At 36.2% G+C, this 23,088-nt stretch overlaps 1 protein-coding gene and 1 long non-coding RNA gene across 2 annotated transcripts; one reads left to right on the top strand and one right to left on the bottom strand.

Annotated features, from left to right (window-relative positions):
* Nucleotides 1–222: 222 nt before the first annotated feature.
* LOC131954745 (uncharacterized) lies at nucleotides 223–16,558 on the bottom strand. Its single transcript, XM_059318490.1, has 14 exons — nucleotides 15,879–16,558; nucleotides 13,026–15,521; nucleotides 10,656–12,681; nucleotides 10,342–10,462; nucleotides 9,614–10,070; nucleotides 8,707–9,015; nucleotides 7,435–7,647; nucleotides 6,497–6,632; nucleotides 6,094–6,212; nucleotides 4,761–4,829; nucleotides 3,515–3,853; nucleotides 2,736–3,168; nucleotides 1,863–2,054; nucleotides 223–1,144 (listed from the first exon to the last, which is right to left on the bottom strand). The coding sequence occupies exons 1-14, from the start codon at nucleotides 16,476–16,478 to the stop codon at nucleotides 819–821; spliced, it is 7,836 nt and encodes a 2,611-aa protein (XP_059174473.1). The 5' UTR covers nucleotides 16,479–16,558; the 3' UTR covers nucleotides 223–818.
* A 1,106-nt stretch (nucleotides 16,559–17,664) lies between these two features.
* LOC131954744 (uncharacterized) lies at nucleotides 17,665–20,271 on the top strand. The gene is made up of 2 exons (XR_009388793.1): nucleotides 17,665–18,603; nucleotides 19,898–20,271. It is a non-coding gene; the product is annotated as an uncharacterized LOC131954744 (long non-coding RNA).
* Nucleotides 20,272–23,088: the final 2,817 nt, after the last annotated feature.

Here is a 23,088-nt window from a genome sequence, read left to right as displayed (position 1 = left end):
GTCTAGGGTATAGAAGGCTCTGGAAAGAGGGGTAGTACCTGCACCTTGAGGCAGATGGCACAGAGGTGTAGCGACCCTTCCCAGCGCCCAGGGACAAACTTTCTATTTTCACCCCCCCCCCCCCCTCGAACTTTCGATATGTTTCTCCAACCCATTTTGGCGCCCCCTAAGGTCTGCGCCCAGGGACATATGTTCCCCCCCCCCTGCCCCCCCCCCCTCGCTACGCCTCTTAGATGGCAAAGTTTTGAAAAAAATCAAAGGTGGTGTCCCAGTGACCCTTAGTGTTAAGGGATGATTGATTGGTTGGTTGAATGGAAGAAGATCACTGTGACCTCTCTATCAATACATACAAAATACTTTTAATCACAAAACCCTGAGTTCAGATTGAGATTAAATTACTCATTAGTTGCCATTTGTAATTCTACATTGAATATGTAACATACTTTACAATCACGTATTGCTATTTTTAAGCTTTGAGCAGTGTGGCAGACATTCATGCCAACTCTTATTTTAGCATTTTGTCTTCACAACATCAATAATTAATTTAATCAAAAAAATAAGTTAACCTTATGGTTTCATAATTATTTATACAAATTTACATTTCTATATGCATACATTCATATTCATTAGTAACTAATTAGTTTTAATCAACATTATACAATACAAAAATAATAGGTATTCATTAAGAGTTGAAAGAATGTAATATTTATAAAATATATGCATATTTGTTTTAAAATGTTATGGCAACAATAAAAATACCATAAAAGAGGCTTGCATAAAAAATATTTCAGAAATTAATATCAATTGCGTTTCTTTTATCACAAATTTGTTTCACTCCTTTTGTGGTTGACATTTTCATATTTTGCATCCACATTATCACAGCAATCAATGGCTAAAACATGTTTCAAAGATTTATCATTTTCATTAGTAGACACATCTTTAGGGTCTACAGTTAACTGCTCTTTCACACTTGCAACAAACTGCTCAGGAACACATTGCTGTGTGGAATGTTCTTCAAGGGTAACAACTCCAGGTAACTCAGAGATCTCAACTATAGAGTTATTCAGCTTGGGGGCAATCAGAGTGTAGCATTGCTGTGGGACATTGATAATTTCTTCAGATCCATTGAAATTAACATAATTTCCTAAGAGAAGATGAGGAATAAAAAGTGTGTTCATTCAGAAAAATATGCACAATTTTTCATTTCATTAAAAAAAAAAAAATTTAAGGAAGCACATGAAAAAGAATACAAAATAAAAATATACAAGTTTTCAAACACAGCAGAAAAAAAAATAATTTGTTAGTTGAAAATGAACAAATAAAAAACTTTTCAATCAAATTTAGGTTCTTTAATCCTGAGCTGCACGGATTATAAACAAAAAATCAAAGCAGATTACTGTTAACTAAGACCTGATCAATATACTATTTTTTTAATAGTAAAAATGTGATCTTCAAATTATTTCAACTTAATGCTTCATAGTTATTTCAACTTAATGTTTCAAAATTATTTCAACTTAATGTTTCAAAATTATTTCAACTTAATGTTTCAAAATTATTTCAACTTAATGTTTCTTAATTATTTTAACTTAATGCTGAAGTTGTAAAAAAAAAAGTGACCAAAAGATTAAAAAAATAAATAAAAGTGACCAAAAGAATTATGTAGTCTAAATGCGGCTCAACATACTACTGACCACACTATCCCTTCATATGCAGAAGTCAAGAAACATATGAACTCTACTTCATTTAGCCATATGGGTCTTTAGGTCTAAAAAGGGAGCTTTAATTTTTTTTTTTATAGACCTATTAGTCTTAAGTAAAAGATGTTCATTATAAAAGAAAAATATGGAGTTGGATGGCACTACCTGACTGAAGTAGCAAAGGGTGACTTGAGGTCATTAGGTCAGCATAGTTAAAAATGTTCTGTGCCTGGCCATGAAGAGATTGCTGGGAGGTCATACTGGGCAGCACCATCATCATGCTGGAGCCAGCATTGGCGTCTGCTGAGCTCATGGCTGTTTGGTAGCCATCAGTTTCTTCCCTTTGCTGGCTGACACCTGTTAATAAGTATCATTTAGTACTTTTTAATATTTATTACAGAAAATCCTCATACATATGTTACATACTCAACTACATACAAATAATCTCAGTAATGAGTAACCTGTCATTTTTAAGGTTTCAGAGAGTGCCATTACTGCAGTAAGCAGAGAATTAACCTTATTTGCTAAAAAAAAGAAGTCTTAACAGTTTCCTGATAATGTTAACAATAACCTGTCTCATTCTTTACAATATTTTTTAAATGTTGTTTTATAGGTTGGTTTTATTATAGCTTCTATAACACTGTAATAAAGGAAGACTGGGACGGAGTGGCCTAGCAGTAGAGAGCTGGACTGCTAACCCGTAAGTCTCAAGTTCGAATCCGGGTTCAAGTCAGTAGACCGTCCCTGAGTCCACCCAACTCTGATGGGTACCTAACTCACGTTAGGGAGAGTAAAGGTGGCTGGGCATAGTGCTGACCACACTATCTCTTCATACTTCACTTGCCCCATAAACTGTCATGTTTGAAAGGGAACATTACTTTTACAACCCCCAACAACAGCTACCTAACCTCTACTAGACAACCATGCCAATCCTATCAGATATTACATCTGAGTATTTTAATACAACTGAATCAAGCCTTATATCCCTCACTTGAAGACAAACATAAAATTGTAATAAAATGTGTAAACACAACTTACTTATAAAACTGTCGGCACCTTGTTCAGTCGCAGAATTCAGCTCATTCTTTGGGATGCTGAGATGGACCTCAGTGGTGAAGCCTGGATCTTGTTGCATCAGCTGGATGGGGTGGGACACAGCCTGGATTGTGGTCAGCCCTGAGTTGACCATGCTGGCCGACGACAGCACAGGCAGCGCGCTGGCGTGGTCCACCGACGCCTGCGCCCCAGTCTGATTGGACAGCATGATGGCTGGGACTACGGTGTACGTGATGACAGACGAGGACATGCTGGTGATTGGCTGTTTTTGCTGCGACGCCTGGTCACATTGGGACAAGGGGATGAGGAAGGCGGAGGTCTGATCCTGGCCTTGGCCTTGGTGCTGAAGGATCAGGTTGAGGGTGTTGATGTCTAGAAACCTGCTGGAGTCTCCCTCTGAGTTTGCCTGAGTAAGCTGGAGACAAAAAAAAATTGAAATTAAAAAGTGGATAATGACGGATTGGATGATTTGAAAACATTTTTCAAGCTTTAGTTGCTCACTCCATGGATATATCCATTCCCTTTTAACATGAAACAAGTAGTTTACATTCCATCCTCACCTGAAACTTTCTCCATAATCTGACCACTATATTACAACCATCCCCTATCATCTGTAACTTTATCCAATATTCCAACCATTCACCTGTAAACTTATCACCTGACCAGGCACTTGAAACTGTACCCAATAACCTAACCATTCATCTGTAAACCTACCATCTAACCACTCACCCACAATCTTCCCCCACCATCTAACCACTCACCTGTAAACTCCCGTTCTCCTCCCTCAACACAAAACTGCCACTCATCCCCCCAACATTAGCTGGCTGTGTCAACTGGGGTATGGTCAACTTGGGAAGCTTCCACTTGTGCAAAGGTTCCTTAAACAACCGTTTAATCTCAGGACCAACGTAGGTGGTATTTTCTTTCCTCGTCTTCACTTTGGGCACTCTGGACCTTTTCTTCTTCCCACTCTCATCATGCACCAGACCGTCTTCATGGACCCTGCCTTCTTCTTTTATTTGTATTTCTTCCTTCACTTGTTTAACCTTCTTTCTCTTCACAGGCTTTTTCTCTTCAATGTTATGTTTCTTTTCTTGAACCTAAAAAAGCATGTCAATTATTTCAATTAAAAAATATAGTGATAACATAATAATTAAAAAAATGTTTTCTTGTTGCTTTTGATTATTAGCTAATTGCAGTAGATAAGAAAATTCAATTTATTTATTTTTATGATGATAAATTGATCATAACTTAAGTTCACAAAACTTTTCCCCATTTCATTTTCTTCAGAATTTTATACCGTCATTATTCTCAAAGAGTCATTCATATTCCAAAGATCTAGTTGAAATCTACTTCAGATCAGACTGATTCAGACTGATCTAATATGCTGGTCAAACCCTGCTTTTATAGTTACATCTAGACAGGTGTCATCTTTGTTTAATCGATGTCTCTAAATTTTGGGAGGGTAACTGAACTGACTTTATGTTTCCTATCTAATAGGGTTACAAGTGTTGAAATTCATGCAGAATATATCTAATCATATTTTAAATCTGATGGATAGTTATAAATGCAAAAAGAAGAACTTAATTTACATTTGCTATATGACAGTTACATAGTTGTAGTATTTAAAATCAAGGAGAGTAACCCACTTTAGATTTTCTATATGACAGTTTTAGTCTTTAAAATCAAGTAGGATAACCTAATTAAGATTACTTTTATGACAGTTCTAGTCTTTAAAACCAAGGAAAATAACCAAATTTACATAATTTGTTGACAGAGTTAAATAACTTTAAATTTAAGAACAAATCACATTTTACATACCGTAATACTTCAAGAGATTTGTTTTTGTATAAATAAATCCTCTGATATCATGTTTCATTGGGACAACTTTTTAAAAACTCTCGATTTTTTTTTTGCTTTGAGAAAGTAAACACATACCTCTTGCCACTGTAAGGTAACATTAAATAGTTGCTTAGAGTACCATCTGTAAACAAAGGGTTAAATTACCTTCTCAGCTATTTCAATCATAATCTTATCCAGGGCCTCAGGGCTTGTTTCAGTAACATTTTGGCAGATCTGAGGCAAAAAAAACATAAACATTTTTAGCGCAGCTTTAAGACGTATCTCCTCCTCAACTCTCCTCTCAACGAAGCAATATTGAGGACTAGTTCCAAAAGCAAATATGTTAAGCAAGTTCCGAGGATGATTGTGGGCCAAAAAAATTCCCGGAATTCCTTCCTGGATTTCCCGGAAAAGCCAAAAAACCTCGAAAAAATGCAGTTTTTGGCCCATCTCTCTGCAACTAGACCACTTAGCGACTTGAAACATTTACCAATCGATTCCTGCCATAATTTAGAACAATATTGCCGAAGAAAGTTTTCAAAAATATCCTTTCGTTCGGTCAAAAAAAAAATATATACTACTTTTTTAAACTGAGCATCGTGTAGGCCTAGGATGATCTTTACTACATTTTTTTTAAAACTGAGCATCGTGTAGGCCTACTCGTTAAAATAAAACTATTTCCGTTGATATAGGTTAATATAGTTGTCTTTTTTTTTTAGCACAAAAAAATATCCTTTCGTTCGGTCACAAAAAATTAAAAATTGTTATGGATAACATAAGGAAATTGCGCTTAAATTGTCACTAGACTTTTTATTAAATTGTTTTTACAGTGACACCAAAGAGTTTAAAACCTTCATTACAATAGTTTTTTTTATTGCAACTGAAATCATGTGGTCAAAGATATAGCTCATGTTCACATATCCCAATCGACTTTAAATTCTGTTGATAATTAGTTATTTGACACAAGATCATACAGTTAACTGATTCAAAGTAAGGTAACACACTCACTTTATATGCCATAATAGGTAGTAAAGTAGGGAGTAGAAGTAGATTGTATCTGTTCCCTTAACTTCATAAAGATAAGGGATTCTGTAGTTGCCAGTATGCCCAGTCGAGTTTACTTTGAATTGAATCATGTACCCATGACAACTGGATGGACTTTGGGACATGCTATAGACTCAAGCTCATGACCAAACTCAGGACTTGAGTTAGTTACCATGTGCTATATCACTCAACTACGCTGTTCCTTAACATGCCACTGCCACAGATATAGATACACTCAACTATGCTGTTTCTTCAAGTGCCACTTCCACAGATATAGACACACTCAACTACTCTGTTCCTTCACGTGCCACTACCACAGATATAGATACACTCAACTACGCTCTTCCTTCACATGCCACTACCACAGATATAGATACACTCAACTATCATCTTCCCTACTCTCCATCAAACAATGAAAGAGCACATTTGATCATGTGATGTATAAACTGCTTACCTTAGCCATTATCTCTTGAATCTTATCCTTAGCATATCCATGTGTGCTCAGGTGGAGTGCCATGTTCCCTCCTGTTGTACTACGATGATCGCACTCTACACATACGTACGGTCGCTCACCTAAAGATCATGAGTACATAGCCACATTATTCTCTAGTATCTAATAATAACATCTGAGCTAAGATGTACTATCAGCAGCAGAACAGGATATGAAACAATAAATTCAATGATGAGAAACTTGGTACAACCTAGAAAACTAAACAATACATTTAATGATCAGAATATTTGTATTGCCTAACATATGAAACAATACAAATAATGGTTAGAAACCATAAACCTATAACAGCCAAACATATTTTGTAAAAAAAAAACACAAAAATATGTTAGGCCAGAGGTGAGTTTACCTGTATGAGATCTCACATGAACTTTCAGGTGAGTCCAGGTTTTGAAAGACTTGCCGCATGCTTTACACAGGTGTTTTCTAATATCCGAATGCTTGTGAAAAACATGGCTGTTCAGGCTGTTTCTTGCTTTAAAACTCTGAAATTTTAAAACAAAGTTTCCTTAAAAATGTGTTAATGTCATCAATAATGAATATTTTACAAAAAAAAATTTTAAAATATATTTTCCTAAAAAATGTGTAAATGAATAGCATGGCATCAATAATGAATATTTTACAGAAAAAAAGTTGAAAAAGTATAATTTTTATGAATATATAAAAAAGCTGGATTCTAATTTGTTCAGTAAGCCTCTTAAGTAGCCTATCCCTAGAGTGGTATGAACTGATTAACATTCCTTTCAATTGCTATCACAGAGAAGGCATGCTCCAAGTACTAGGAGATACCATCCAGTAATTTTTTTTTAAAAATAAGACAGGGAGGTGGTGACACCAAAGTGATATTGCAAGTCATTTGTAGAGTGACAGCCTGAGTTACTTCACAATGTGATACCTGATCTAGTGACACCACTGACTCCATATACCCTAAAGACCTAATACGATGCTAAGTTTCCTGCTATTAACAGTAAAAGTAAAGTTTCCCTTTCAAACCTGACGGTCTATGGGGCAAGTGAAGTAGAGTTCACTTGTTTCTGTGACCTCGGCATATGAAGAGATAGTGTGGTCAGCACTATGCCAAGCCGCCTTTACTTTCCCTAACGTGAGTTAGGTACCCATCAGAATTGGGTGGACTCAGGGACGGTCCACTGACTTGAACCCGGATTCGAACTCGAGACTTACGGGTTAGCAGTCCAGCACTCTACCGCTAGACCACTCCGGCCCATGCTATTAACAGTACCATTTAGGAAGATATTCCTGCATGTATAATATTCGAATCAAACCCACCTGTCCACAGTGCCAACAGACAAAGGCACTGCTATCACTGTGAGTCTGCATATGATCTTTAAGCTGGAACTTTGAAAAGCATTCTTTGCCACACAGCTCACACTTATCTGTGCTCCAGCCCAGGGGGAGGGGAATGCCATGCTTGAAGTACTTGTGGTAGTGCATGTAATGGTAGCTGTCATCTTTGGTTTTGTAGCCACATTCACTGCAGGCCTGAAGGGACAAAGACACTACAAATTAGTGCATGTAATAGTAGCTATCATCTTTGGTTTTGTAGCCACATTCACTTCAGGCCTAAAGAGACAAAGACACTACAAATTAGTGCATGTAGTGGTAGCTGTCATCTTTGGTTTTGTAACACATTCACTGCAGGCCTGATTAAAATATTGTTTAAATTTCATTACTCTATACTAAAAATAGAAAAATCTAGTAATTTTGCTTTTTGTTTTATGAAATGAATTTATATAAAATTGATATAAATATAAGCAGTTAATGAAAATTAGAGTTTCTAACATATAATTCTAAGAATAAGTTATTTTAACTTAAGGATGTTTAATATAATAAGTGAACAAAATACATAACCAAAATAGATTTTTTAATTTAATAATATTTTTTTTTAAATACAGGTATGTGAAATTATTAATTAAAACAACTTTTTGCTAGAAACAAAATATATTTTTTAGAATCTCACTTCATATCCTTTCACTTTTCCCCCAGTATTAAGGTTTTCTATCATATTCTCACCAGAAAAACCATATGATTTCTTTTTTAATCATTATTGAAAGAAGGAAAACATGTACAAATCTCACCTCATATCCTTCCACTCTCTCCCCAGTGCTGAGGTTTTCTAGCATATTCTCACCACAAAAACCGTATGATTTATTTTTTAATCATTATTGAAAGAAGGAAAAAATGTACAAATCTCACCTCATATCCTTCCACTCTCTCCCCAGTGCTGAGGTTTTCTAGAATCTTCTCACCACAAAAATCATATTTCTTATTTTATCATTAATGAAAGAAGGAAAAAATGTACAAATCTCACCTCATATCCTTCCACTCTCTCCCCAGTGCTGAGGTTTTCTAGAATCTTCTCACCACAAAAATCATATTTCTTATTTTATCATTAATGAAAGAAGGAAAAAATGTACAAATCTCACCTCATATCCTTCCACTCTCTCCCCAGTGCTGAGGTTTTCTAGAATCTTCTCACCACAAAAATCATATTTCTTATTTTATCATTAATGAAAGAAGGAAAAAATGTACAAATCTCACCTCATATCCTTCCACTCTCTCACCAGTGCTGAGGTTTTCTAGAATCTTCTCACCAGAAAGGCCATGCCGGTGCATGTGTTTCACAGCTCGCCTAGCACTTCTTATCTTGGTCTGGCACAGCTTACAGCTGTATTGTGACTTCAGTTTGCTGGTTTTCTTCGTCTCCTCCAGCAGACGGATGATCCTTTCATCTTCTGCACTGATGTCTGATGATTCTTTATCTGCTTTTTTTATCCTTTTCACAGGTTTTGATTGGCCTTTTGTGACACGTTTATCCTTATCCTTTTTAGGTTTTGGTTTTTTTGGTTGCTGGGATCAGTACAAATTAAAAGAAGTTTAGATCAAAGTTCAACAGGAGAGACTACTTGGCACAAAAGCATCAAGTCGACCTATGATTAATAAGTAGGCTTGTAATTCAAATACAGCAAATACAAAAGAATTATATTTCTAGTATAAGTTTTTATTATGTCATTCATTTGTTTTGTGGGTCTGTTATTAAATCTTTATTTTTATTTATTCCTAATGAAACATTCCATATAAGTTCATTTCCAATGACAATGCTAGAATATATATTTCAATACAACTAAATATCAAATTAATTTTAAAGATTAATTAAAAGATAACAATATCCATTAACAAAGGGGGGATAACTAGTTAGTAGAGATAATTCATTCGGATGAGCTGATATTCACTTTGCAATGTTAATGTCTATTAGAAACTGGAAGCCAATAATAGAAAAAGTAACATTCACAAAATGTATTACAAGATTTCTAGAGCAACCAATGGTTTAATTTTTACTATTATAACAAAAGAGAAATTATTTTTAGTTTCTAATTTTTAGTACCTTCAAAAAGTTTGTTATTAAAAAGGATTTTATATTTATTTTATTTTTAAAAATTAAACCTACCTTTGCATCAACTTGCTTGTCCAGATTTTTTACCGAACTATCTTTGTTTATGTCTGATATGCCTGTTGGTGACTCTTGTTGTAATTCTTCCTTACTACTTGTTGCATCAGATATAGCCTTTGTCCAACTATTTTCACTGCTGCCTGCTATATCTTCAGTGAAAGCCAATGAGCTGCTGATTTCATCATTTTGACCATCTTTATTCACATTGTTAGCAGCCTTGAGTAGCTCAAGTTCCATCTTGGCTCTTTTCTTCGGGGGTGGTCTCACCTTGGTTATCTCATCAGCTTCACCAGACAGGAATTTCTTTTGCTTCACTTTGTTCCCATTGCCTTCTGTATCACTTCCTGTTGCTTTTCTTTGCCTGACTTTGGATGTGCCGTCTGACTCAGTGGAATGAAATTTTTTTAGCTTCATTTTGATGGAAGTACTTTCATTTTCCGTTGACAGTATTTTCCTGAAAAATGTTTGTGAGTCAAATACATCTAAATTATCTTTTACAAAAAGAAATGGTGATTTTTTTTTTCTTGATTCAAGAAATCTTTATACAAAAAGTTAGAATTAATTACTTTATCCTTGAAATTATTTCTTCTTAATTTAGTTTAAACATATCAAATTACATGCTGTTGTTGATTAATATTGAGATTAAATGGCTCAGTCAGCTGTAACTTGACTGCCCTCTCTTATCTGTTTTTTTAATTCCATACCAAATATCATGCATAACTTACTTAACTTTGGCCTTTTTCTTTCTCTTAAAGATTTTGTGATTAAAATGTTGACTCTCTTCATCTCTTAACCCAAGGTCAAGGTCTGTCAGTGAGGAGAAGGTAACTGGTGGGGAAGATAACCCTACACACACAAAAAACTGCATATATAAAAATGTTCACCAGAAAGTAAGAAATACTGCTAATTCCTCATTGTTGTTGGATGAAAGGGGACTTAACTTTAAAATTTGAAAAGCTTGTTCAATATAAGTGCTATAAAATAGTTAAGTTTGATGAAACTGAAATGGAACTGAAGAGACCATAAAAATAATTGTTACCTTTCTCTCTAATATTTGTTGATGCTGTCGTAGTATTTGAGGCCTTGTTAGGTTCTTCAATGTTTGAAACAATAGCAGATTCATGGGAATGAGCAAGTTCACATTTCATGACATTTTCTGAAGCTATACCAGTGCTGCACTCTTCAGGTAAATTGTCCATAAAGTTGGAAGTGTGTTTAACTAGTGGACTCATTTCACACTTGGGCAGAATATTAGCTGCTGAGGTAGAATGCACTGACTGGTCTAATTTTAAATGAACTCCAGGGCTCTCTTGTGATGGGAGTTTAGTTGGTGAAAATGAATTATTCTCAGAGTTCATCATGTGAATCAGTCTTTTCCTGAACCCCTGAGGTGTTGATTTATTTCTAACGGGGGTTGAAATCTCTGATGTTGACTGTGATGTTTGGGGTGATTTCAGAGGTGATGTCAGCGATGTTGATGAAACAGAAGATGTTGAGGTGACAGTCAGTAGAGGCGATTGGTTGAGTTCTGTGTCTAATTCACTGATGACTTTTTGGAAATCTACCCCCATGGTGTTGACTAGTGAGTCTATTAAAGTACTTACATTACTCACACTGGTGTCGATGTATTCATTAATGCTACTTAAGCTTTGATCAGTTTTGTTGTTAGATAGATTAACTTCAAGAAAAGGGTCTTTGTCGCAGCTAGCAGCATTCCTTAACACTTCATCGCTCTGTGTTCTATGCACAATACTTTTCTTGAAAGGTCTTTTAACAAATGTACGTGTGTCATGTTTTTCTGGTGTGCTGTCGTTGCTTGGAGTGCTAGACTTGATCTCTGAAGAGGACAGAGCGCTTATTAAATGCTCAGGTGGATTGAGCGTCTGTGGGGTCATACAAGTCTCCACATCGTACTCAGCAGGAATGTTAGACTTGATGAAATCTTTCTTTTTAGACAGAGTTGTCTTCTCTTTGTGGTGAGAGTGCTTCTTCTTGTCTTGGCCTGTAGCAAGTACAGCATAAGACACCGGGTGCTTTGTGTTCCCCCTGGCAAATCTCGTCCCGTATGAATGTGCCAGCATTTTGGCCGCGGCAGCAGCTTCTGCTATTTCCACTGTCGTCCGGTTCATTTTAGTTTGTAAAGACTCCGATGACGAAGACGGGAATGGATTTTCCGATTCTTGAACAATGAGTTCCTCATTTGCTTTTTGGCTCTGACTTTGTACATAGGAAGTCAGTGCTGACTGGTTGGTTTGATTGAAATCACTTAAAAGAGACAATGATGTATTCTTATAAATGCTAGAATTAAAAGCAGACACTGCTTCCTCACCATGGTTAGATGGTAAATCAGTTTTAAGATTTATTTTATCATCTGAATGATTTTCAGTTTTGTACCGCCGTTTCGGAGAGAGCCAGCCTTTTTTTATAGCTTTCAGATTAGCCGGGCTATCTAAATTGGTGAAGGCTTTCGTCATTAAACGAGACTTTGACGGCGACACCGTTTTTTGTTTCGTCTTCTTCAACATGACCCACTCCTCCTGCCCCCCTTCTCCGGCCTCAGTTGTGGTTCTGTCCGTCTGAGTGGTCGCCTCCATGAACTTGTACTGGGGACCTGTGTTGACTGCCTTGTCTTCCACCACTCTCCCACTGCCCAGGTCTGCCATGCTGGACTGATCTCTGGTCTCAAACCTGTGACTGAACACCAGCAGCTGAGGAATCTTGATGCCATTTTCTGACATCTGCGTAGCCCACATGAACTCCTTGCACATATCTTTGAGGGAGGTCACTTTTAAACTACAAGCAAGCATGTACAGGTCTTCTATATTGCTCTCACTGAATTCTGCCTTTCCCAGGTAAATAAACACCAAAAACGCTGACATAGAACTAGGCTTGATGTCATCACAGTTGATGACAAGCAGGACGCCTTGGTTGGAGGTGGTGTGGGTGAAATAGCATGAAGTTGGGGACATGGGTGCAGTGGCGGAGTCACTCACTATCTGTGGTTTCATCTTCAGCAACAAAGTGGCCAGGTACTGACTCATGGAGCAAAGCACAGCTTGGTGGACCTGAAAATTGTATAGTGTACCTTTAATTTTTGTTTACAAAGTAAAAAAAAAATATGTAATAATTTTGACTTGCTCCAAATCTGAAAAGACTCATGCTTATCAAAATTACTGATAGTAATAGCTTTTTATAAATCTTTAGGTAATATTTATATTAATAACAGTGACTGTTATTGGAGTTAAGTTTGCAATAAATTTTGTTAAAGAAATTGACTAGAAATGTTATTAAAATGTTGTTGATTTCATAGAATTCAGATGTATTATATTCAAACAAAAACTAAGTGCAATATTTGCTGGTGGTGTTTATTTTCTATGGTATGAAACCTGTACAATACTTTACAACTTACCTTGACTGTTTGTTTTGGAGTAGAGAGAACAGCATCACAGAACTCTTCCCTTTTCATCATAGTGTAAAGATTTTTACGTGAGGCATTCATCAGCTCTTCACCTTGTTTTGTATTGATAGGCGGCCGAAATTCTTCAGAAACCTGCATGCTCAAGCTAGTACTTTTATTTACAGCTTCTCTAGTTTCAAAATTAGATGACGATCCATCCTTCTTTGGTCTTACGGAGTCCTTCACAATGCTGTGGCTCTGTGGTTTGGCTGGTGTAATATCTAAGTCTGGCTGTTGATCTTGGAAGTATATTGGCATGGAAAACTGAGAGGAGGACTCTTGATTAGAGTTTCCTACCAACATGGAGGCGAGGCTTGATGAATGATTTAAATATGTACTGTTCTGTGTACTTGTGGAATCCTTTGAAGAAAATTTTGGCCTTTTCTGATAATGTACACTGGCAGAATTGTGTGTCATTGTTTGCTGTGGCTCTCTCTTGCCCTGTAGGGTGGAGACCATATCCATCTCATCCGGGTGCATGGCTGTAAACGTTGGATAGGCAATAAACTGCAAGCTATCTTGCTGTTGATCTGCCAGCAGTTGTGGCTGGTCTAACAAGCTCACAGGCTGCTCATCTATAAACTGCTGGGACTGTGCCAACAAATGCTGCTCTATAATTCCCATTCTCTCAACCATGTGCTTGTTCTGGAATGTTTTTTTAGGACTTGAAGCCACTGTAACGCTCTGATGCATCTGCTGCCTTTGCTTTTGCTCTTTACGCCTCTCCTCTTCTTTCTCATCTTCTTGCAGGCCCTGCAATATCTCCATGGCTCTGTTGATATCCCTTGGTGTTCTAATCCCTTTCATGCTCTCTTTTGTTGTAGATTTTGTCAGCTCTTTCTGAAGCTCAGAAATCTCACCTTTGTCACCTGTATTTTTTATTCTGTCTTTTGGTGCTTGAACAGTTTCAAGAATCAAAGACTTCTCCGTTAAAGGTTTCTGATACATCGTCATATCCTGTGGCAGTTCTGTTCTATCAAAGTACGACGGGCCCAAATCTCTTTGACTCTGTGGGTTCATGTAATCTTCAATGTTAAAATCATTGTCAGAATTTGAAGCGTAGCTGACGTCTCTTTGATTCTGGTTAGAGTATTTTCTCCCAAAGGACAAGTCACGTTCAGTAGCAGTGTTAAAGTATGCTTCAAGGTTTAGATCTTGTTGTCCGTGAGCCCCCAGCCCGAGGTTGTCAGGTAAAGATAACTCTGACTGGTTCAAGTGGGTGGAGTTTGGGTTGTCAAATGCCAAAACGTCTTGGTTGGCAGTGCCCTGAGCAGCATCCATATCAAAGTCTTTAGAAACTTGAAGAGAAAACTGCTGGTTGATGTCTGTGTCTTTCTGTGGCTGAGACATGGAGGAGAGCGATGTGTGAAAGTCAAGGTCAAGATGTGAAGGTGTAAGGAACTGTTGGTTCAGCAGGTTAGACATGGATTCTTTTGGCAAGGCTGAGTCAAATGAAAACGTCGCCTGGCTCATGAAACCTATGTCTCTCTGGGAACTGGAATGTCGGTTTAAGCTATCGTCCCTCCTGAAGAAATTTCTGTCATCATGCTGGGTTGTCCTTAAATCAAGCTCCTCCTCAACGGTAAGGAAACTTCTAGAGCTATTAGTCACATCCCTGTGTATGGTAGAGTGGTATTTGTTTTTGTTCTGCATGTTTGAATCAAGAGCCGGTATGGGCTTGGGATAGGGCAAAGACAATTTTTTTGATGATGAAAGATCTTGGGTTTGGAAAGAATTTTTTAACTCCTCACTTCCCAGAATGCGGGCTATTCTTCTGTGGGCCCTAGGACGACTGCTCCATTTATTATCCGAAGGCTCTTTCTGATTGGTTTGACTTTTAATCTGTATGTTACTACCATCCTTATCACTCTGATCATAACTTCTAGTTGCATCTTGAAGAATTTTCTGATGACCTCCAAAATCAGAATGTGTATCATTAAACACTGGCTCTAGATCAGGGGGAATCTCATTAAACGAATGAGTAAAATTTGTTTTTTTCTGGGAGGTGCTTAACCGAGAATAATCACTGTCACTATGATTTTCTATGCCGTATTCCATATTATACGATGATGACGGCATTCTTTTACCCTCTGTCATTATTGAAGCATTGACAAACTGTGAACTGCTTTCTACTAAATGTGTTGATGCAAGTTTGTGGGGTTGGCACAGGTTATCAAACCCAACCTGGGGTTGGTGAAACTCTAACTGCTGATTTAGTCGACTTGTCGACGCCCCATCTAACCTGGAGCTAAGAGTAAAGTCGCGAGGATTGGCTGGAAAATCAAAGTCACTATCAAAATTATTACTGTCTGCTTGTCTACGGTCGAGTGATAAAGTCACATCTGTCTGCTGTGTGGATTTCGTTCCACTTTTGCCACTGTTCTGATCATAAGGGTTCACCTTTTCTTTTTCACTTTCATGTTGCCTGCCTCTTGAATCAAACAAGTCCTATATACCACACACAAAAAGTTGGAATTTTAATAGAGACGATTTTAAAATTATATCTAGTTAATTATTAATAGAACAATCAAGATAAATTTGGGTTTTTTTAATAATTTAAAAAAAAATAGCAATTTGACAAACACATGTGTTTAACAGGAAAGTGATAAAGAAATATAAGCCAAAAAAGCTGTGCCAAAAAAGTTGTGCCAAAAAATTTACAAATGCTATAAAATGTTTCATTGTAAATTTACATTAAAAATTACTTACAAAGAGTTGTAAAATGTAACAAAATAATAGTAATATAATGCTTGTGAAACTAATTGAGTAACCTATAACGGTAGTATATTAATATTCATAACTCACCAGTTTCCCATCATTCTCTGATATTGTACTAAAAGTCATAATAGTTGTGTAGTTATCATTATAACTGAAACCACTTGAAGATGTTTTATCAGCTCTCTGCGGCTGAACATGGGTATTGCTGCCTCCCGCTCTGAATGAGCTATCTGAATCTTTGGTTCCATATGATTCCCCACACCGACCTGCCACTGAATCCCAATACAAACTTGCATGGTTATTCATTCCTCCTAAATGTGTGTATTCATTGCTTGCAACTCGATTGGTTGATGATGAAAAATTTTCATGCATATCATTTGAAATCCCAGCAGACATACTTCTGCTGAAGTTGCAGTTCTTAGAGGAAGACTGACCACTGGAATACGGCCTGCAGTTGTAGAACCGATCAAAATTTTCATTGGCATTGAGAACCTGACTAGAGTAGTTTTCTGCTGGGGAGACCGGTGAAAACTGACCAACAATATCACCCACAGCCCCAGAGGATGAGGCAGGCCAGTTGTGGAGATGGTTACTGGAGAGAGTGATTGAGGAAGAACTGTCAGGCTGGAGAAATGTTTGAGAGAGGGAAAGTAGAGAATTTGCTTCTTCCTCCTCTTCACCCTCCATTTTATAGCTCCTCCTTTCAAATTAGCACCTAATTTTTTTTGTTTGCAAGTTAGGTAACTTAAATTTCTGAAGACGTAGGTTACATCTCCTGTAATAATTTTTTAAAAGTGTTAGTAACCTCTATACTACTATTGATAACCTATTTCAAAAAATATAACTATAAAACACTTTTTTTTAAAATAAAAGTTAGAGTACTAAATTCAGAAGTCTTAAATCAAGCCAGTTTTGTCTAGTTGGAATTTGATGGTGTCACCCGCCCCTCCTACCCCCAACATGGCAATCATCCCTTTGTAACGCCAATGATGGTTTGGTAGGCCTAGCCTACTTTCCGATATAAATTAAATATCAAGAACTAGAGTCTATCTCGTGATATGGGGTCGTCCATAAATGACGTCACAATCGTAGGGGGAAGGTGGTGGTTCCGTAATTTAGTGACGGGATGTGATGAGTGGTGGTGGTGGGGGGGTCAGAAGTTGTGACGTCCCACTTTTGCATTGTAAAAAAGCAATGTTAGAAAACGAATTTTAGCCGTCATTTCGCGTTTTAGAAAACTGTTTTAATATATTGTAATAGAAATTGATTAAAATACACTAAGTCGACAGAGTTCAGACAAGATTTTGGAAAAATATCGTATTTTAAGAAAAATTCAACTATTTTGAGGGGGGGGGGGGGTTGTAAGCTGAGGTGTGACGTCATATTATTAGGGGCGGGTCTGGCTTTTTGTGACGATGTGTGACGTAGGGGAGGGGACAAAAGATAGAGATCTAGAGTCTAGATCAGATTTTAGATCTAGAATCTAGACCTCTAGCATTTTAGATCTAACTCTAGATTCTAGATCTAGTTGTAGTTTTTTCCCCTTTAGATTACAGTTTGCCTTATATAAATCTCGATCTAGATCAAGATCTACGAATTTTATAGATTTATACTAATTTATAGTTTGTATCGGGTGATTTTACGTTTGAATATTCGATTAGATAATCAGCACTGTTATAGAAGTAAATGACGTAATATGCCAACTAGATTATAATTTGCATCAACTGTTTTTACAAACCACAGAAATATATTTTATATCTAGATTCTACATCTAGATCTATTCTATGGTTATATAGGCCTACAGTAGTATACCCATGCTCAGATTCTAGAAAATCTAGATTCTAGAATCTAGTCATTCTAACCATTATTTTAAAAAAATTATTTCATTTCAAAATGGCTGCTATAGTTAGATGGAACATTATTCATAATGAGTCGCTACACTTCTTACGATAAACACAGCGATTACAATGTCATCGTATTACATTCATTAATGATTGATCTATATTCTTTCTAACAGTATCAGTAAAATATTAGCCTTGAGTAGAAAATCAATAAAATAAAAACAACCATTGCAAACCTCAGAAATAGACCATCGCTTGTATTATGGAAGTTTTAACTGACCTTAACCTTGATCATTTTGTTTAGGCCTATGTCTTGCTAAACACAAGCCAGGCCTACAATATTTTAGCCAATATTCAGCTTTATTTTTATGTTTAAGCTTATTAATAATTGTACGCATAAACTTTGATCAAAAATGCACTTTTCATCTCAAATAAATTGCTGAAAATCAGTTATTAGCAGTTGTACTTTTTATGTTACTTTTTTGTGTTACAAAGTTGTATGCAAATGTATTACCTTTGAACTCTGCCCAACCAATCATTTTAGAAAGATATCAAAACATTAGTAATCGGCCTAGGCCTACTGTTTGTCAGCGCAGAAGACGTAGCATTCGTGAACGTTAAACGTGGACAGCGGACATTGTTACAATATCTAATCCAGATCTATAAAGTAGAACTGAGTTTACAGAGCAAACTACACTTTCTTATTTGAGTAGTTATTAAGGATCTTGCTCCAAAATGTCAGATGAAAAATATTTAGATCAACTTGATAAATATAACATTGACCAAGACAAATACGAAAACCATGCACACAGTGGAAAGGGGAGGACCAAAAAAGAAGCAGCGCAACATCATCATGAAGATCCAAGTGGTCACACGAGAAAAGATGTTCAGAAACTTGTAAACAACTCACATAAACAAGCAGAAAAGAAAGCAAGCAAAGAAAAATAATGTCTGCCTGGTCATATTTATTAGTAAGTTGACTGTTTTTAGTATTTTTTAAAAATAAATATAATTAATTAAATAGGCCCCTAATTAGATCTAGTAATTAATAGTAATATCTAGATCTAGTATATAATAATATAATAAAGTATAAATATTACTATAATATTATAGTAATAGGCCTAACCAAAGCCAAAGAAATATTAACTAGAATAGATCTATAACTAAAAGTTAAAGTTCTAGATCTAGAGAAATCTATCTGTAGAATTTATAGAACTACAGATCTAGATTCTAGAGAGAAATCTAGACTCGAGAATACTCTAGACATTAAAAACATTTGATCTTTTTATATTCAGATTATTGATTCTAGAATCTAGATCTAACTAATCTAAATTATTGAATTAATGTTTAATTAATATTACTAGGCTAATTAGTAATTACTAGATCTAGATTTAATTAGTAGTATTAGTCACTGAACTGCGAGTGATTACTATTTTTAACATGCAGCTTATTATCTCCAGATAAATTCATATCAATAACAAATTATTAAATTAACAATGCAAGAGTATCTCATTTTCAATTTAGATCTAGATCTAGATCTAACTAGAATTAGATATTAAATTAGCCATTAAAAATTAAATGATTTTATTTTTATACCTATTCAATAAGAAAGGGAGATAACCAAAGTGGTTGCAACCAGTCACTACCACAGACACAATATAATAAAGGGCAGATAATTTAAGAGTCACTGATCACTTTTAAAACAGTTAAAGGTGTGTTGGGTGTTGAATTAATAGCTTTGACCTAGATCTAGTAAGCTGACAGTGGGATCAAAATTGGTTTTTGTACATTTTGTCTTCTGAACAGAATTATTTAAATATTTTGTTTAAAACTCAAACTGAAAACCTAAGACTAAGACACTGATTTTATTAAATGTAAAATTTCATTTTACATTTAATAAAATCAGTGTTATAAAAAGCTGAGAATGTATTATCTTTAGCTAGCCCCCCCCCCCCCCCCCCCCATTTTGTTAATATTTTGTTCTGCAGCATTTAAATTCATTATCACATGATGCTTTCTGTGTTGTAAAACAAATATTTTAAAATTAAATACTATCTTCCAAAAATATGTCAGATCTTCAAAAATTTATACACAGCAAACACAATCAAGTTTTATTTAATCGTTTTAGTAATATGAATTAAATACTTTACCTAATTGCATAACATATCAGGAACAAAGATTGATTTATTGTAAAGCACATACTGTTTTGTTAATCATTTTATTTATATACTTTTTTTATCTTTCAATTGTTCTTTATAATTTCAGCTCAACCAAATGATGAAAAGGTTTTTATGTGGAACTGATTACTGAATAGCGATTTGATTCTCAATGGCTGATGACTATTTGTTTTGAAATCAGTCACTTGAGGTGGGCAGCTATGGATACTTTACCAACTGTCCATTTTATCATCTTCATCACTGCATCAACTTACAGATGTCATTGAATTAAACAGAATGCATCTGTTTCATTTTAATTCATGTTGAGCACCATTGTAATACCAACCCTTCCTGTTACTGTACTTTAATGAACATGGTTGTTGGGATTTGTTTTAATTTTTTTGCAGTTGTTTTTCATGTTAATTGTTATACACACCTTGCTGTGTTAAGAAATAAATGTGTTAATGTTGCTGCATAACTGCATAGCTTTGTTGGTTTTTTTTTTAAATCTCTTGTTTTGTACCATACTGTTTGTTTTTAAAGAAACTTCATGGATTCCTATAATGATGAGCTTTTTTGAGTTACTTACAGTTACAGTACAGGTTATCTAATGACTAATAACTTGTTGTACTGGCTTTTTTTTTTTAAAGTGTATTATACTCCTACAGTTGGGGACCATTTGGTTGGATAGTAGAGCACGACTGCTAACCCTAAGGTCTTGGGTTCAAATCCTAAGTCCACCCAGCTCAGATGGTTAGGCCTAGATCAACTAGATCACAGAAACAAGAACTCTTTTTTACTAATGGACAGTTTTTTATTGTGGGAACTATGCATTTGCTTTATTGTACTAACATTATTTAGCACATCAATGAATAACATTAATTAAAAGTTCTAATAATTATTAGATTTTAAATGATATAATCTGAAGTAAAACTGTTAAAAGTAAAAGGACTGGCATGATGTGTTTGCATTGCTCTAGTCCAGATATAGCAGCAGTGAGCTTGTGTAAACATTCATCAACACAAGCGTGTCACATCTGTCTGCAGGCCTGCTACTGGCCCTTTACTGAATTTTGGCTTGTGCTTCAAATGGAGTACTTTCACAGTGGAGAAACTATCGGAATTTACGTAGGCGGGAGGGGGGTAAATAAACATTTTTAGCTTTCAAACAGGCTGTTACATTTTGCGTGCATTGATGTGGTTTCAAATTTATCTTACCTCTAAGTTACTCTAACCACCCAAATTATATTTTTTATAAGGGGGGGGGGGTCATCCATGATCCATATTAGTTGTTATGGAGCGGGCGGGGCATTTTCACTAAAGTAATGTTAAAAATCGAATATTAGCCGTTATTTCGTGTATTAAAGAAAACAGTTTACATAACTTGTAGGCCTAGGCAGTGGCCTAGCGAGATCGGGTGTTACCCGGTGCGGCACTCCCCAGAGGCGTAGCTATCTTCCCGGGGACAAATTTTCGATTTGTACCCTCACTCCCAAACTTTCGATTTGCACCCCCCCCCCCCCCCCAACTTTCTATTTGCACCTCTTAAAAGACTATTTAACACTCGAATTAATCACTTAATTAAATCGGAATTATCATTTTTCTCTATATATTTTGCTATTTTTTGCCTTGGTGTCACCCGGTGCGGTCCGCACCCCCCCCCCCTCGCTACGCCATTGGGCCTAGGCCTTATAGAAATTGATTAGAATTTTAAATACTTTTTTGACCGAGCTTAGAAGTTAGACAATATTTAAAAAAAAAAAAACTTAATGGAGGTTGTAGGCTGAGATGTGATGTAGTCATTATAAATTAATATAAATATGGTTGTCTGCTGTAGTGTTAATCACCAGTTGAATAAAATTATACAAAAACTCAGCAACTATTTATGCACACCTGTCAATGTATGGCCACGTACTTGAGGCTAAACAATTTTTTTTTTCTGATAGTCAGGTGATAGTGAAAGATTAATTTCTGGGACAACAGGTAGACTCGAGTCTTCAACACTGCGCTCCTGTAAGGTTGCGCACACGTGTGTTAGAAAAGTTATGATTATTATGAATCGTTCTACGGCTTTTGGTCGGATATCCTTCCGCCGCTCGTGTAAACAAATACATTTTACCAGCTCGGAGTAACTACACTAAACATATTACTAGACTAGATCTAAATATAGATTTATTCCCACCGCTTTTTATAGCAACGTTAACAACAAACGAGGAAAGACACAGAAGTAAACAAGCACACAGCCTTTCTTCAGTATTTATTTATACTTCAACCAATCGTCTCATCTTTAGAACCCAGCCTACAGTACATTTGTCCTCTTTCAGCGTTTGAACAATAAACGCTCAGGGGCTGGTCTTCAATTCGTCAATTATATTGTAAAATGGTCGTTTTTACGATAAGAGATAGCTAGTGTATTGTAGCCTACTTGACTACTTGATAGAACATCTGCCAATAAACAGATAATTCTTTTTAAGTGACTTCTCGCTGTGGTCTAATCGGCTTTAGTTTCAGTTATGTTTAGGAAAAACACACCACACATGTCGTCATTGTGATCACATCAGTCCACTAGCAGTGTTTCAGGCATCTTTCGTGGGTGTAGTGTGGGTGCTCCCGAGAGTCTCAATTGCGCCCCTAACCTAAAAATAATCAAATTCAAAATCGCATGATTTGTGGGTGATCGAAGAACAGTCAAAAGCGTAAAAAAGGTTGGCCAAAAACACCTGGAGACAGGATGTTGAGACTGAAAAACAAAGATGGGCTCCACCGGTAAGGTTGAGAAGATGGCACAGGACAGAGGGCTCTGAAGATATTTGGTTGGTGACGGGTAATGATGTTGCTGATAAACAACAGTCACTTCTAGTCGCCTTTAAAAATAATGTTCTTATTGTAATTAGTAGCCTAACACATGCTTTAAAACACACCTCTGTCATGTGTTATATCCAGACAACGTAGGGACCAGCCAAAGCGAACTGTCAGTTTTGCGCTCCCGCCTATTTGTATACAGTTATTCACGAAAAGGTACACACCCCATTGTTTTAAGTCACAGTCACTTAACCGTTTTGATTTTGTTGTCACAGTTAAATCAGTCTGCCACGCATAGCAGTAGTCTATTTTTTTTAAAACTTTGGCTATGTATAATTATTAATTTAGTACTTCAGACCAGAATAAGCTATTTTTTTCCCTACCCCGTTTGGCGCCCCCCCCCCATAGTGTCGGCGCCCGTGGCTTCCGCCCCACCCGCGCTTCCCTGACTACGCCCTTGGATGCAACATAGAATAATTAAAGCACAACCGACGGGAAA

The sequence above is a fragment of the Physella acuta genome, unplaced genomic scaffold (assembly GCF_028476545.2).
Source record: "Physella acuta isolate Inbredline_101_S28 unplaced genomic scaffold, ASM2847654v3 ptg001025l, whole genome shotgun sequence".
In the NCBI taxonomy this organism is placed as follows: Eukaryota; Metazoa; Mollusca; class Gastropoda; family Physidae; genus Physella; species Physella acuta.
The sequence above is the reverse complement of the archived record's forward strand: the minus strand, read 5'-3'. Positions and strand labels throughout refer to the sequence as shown.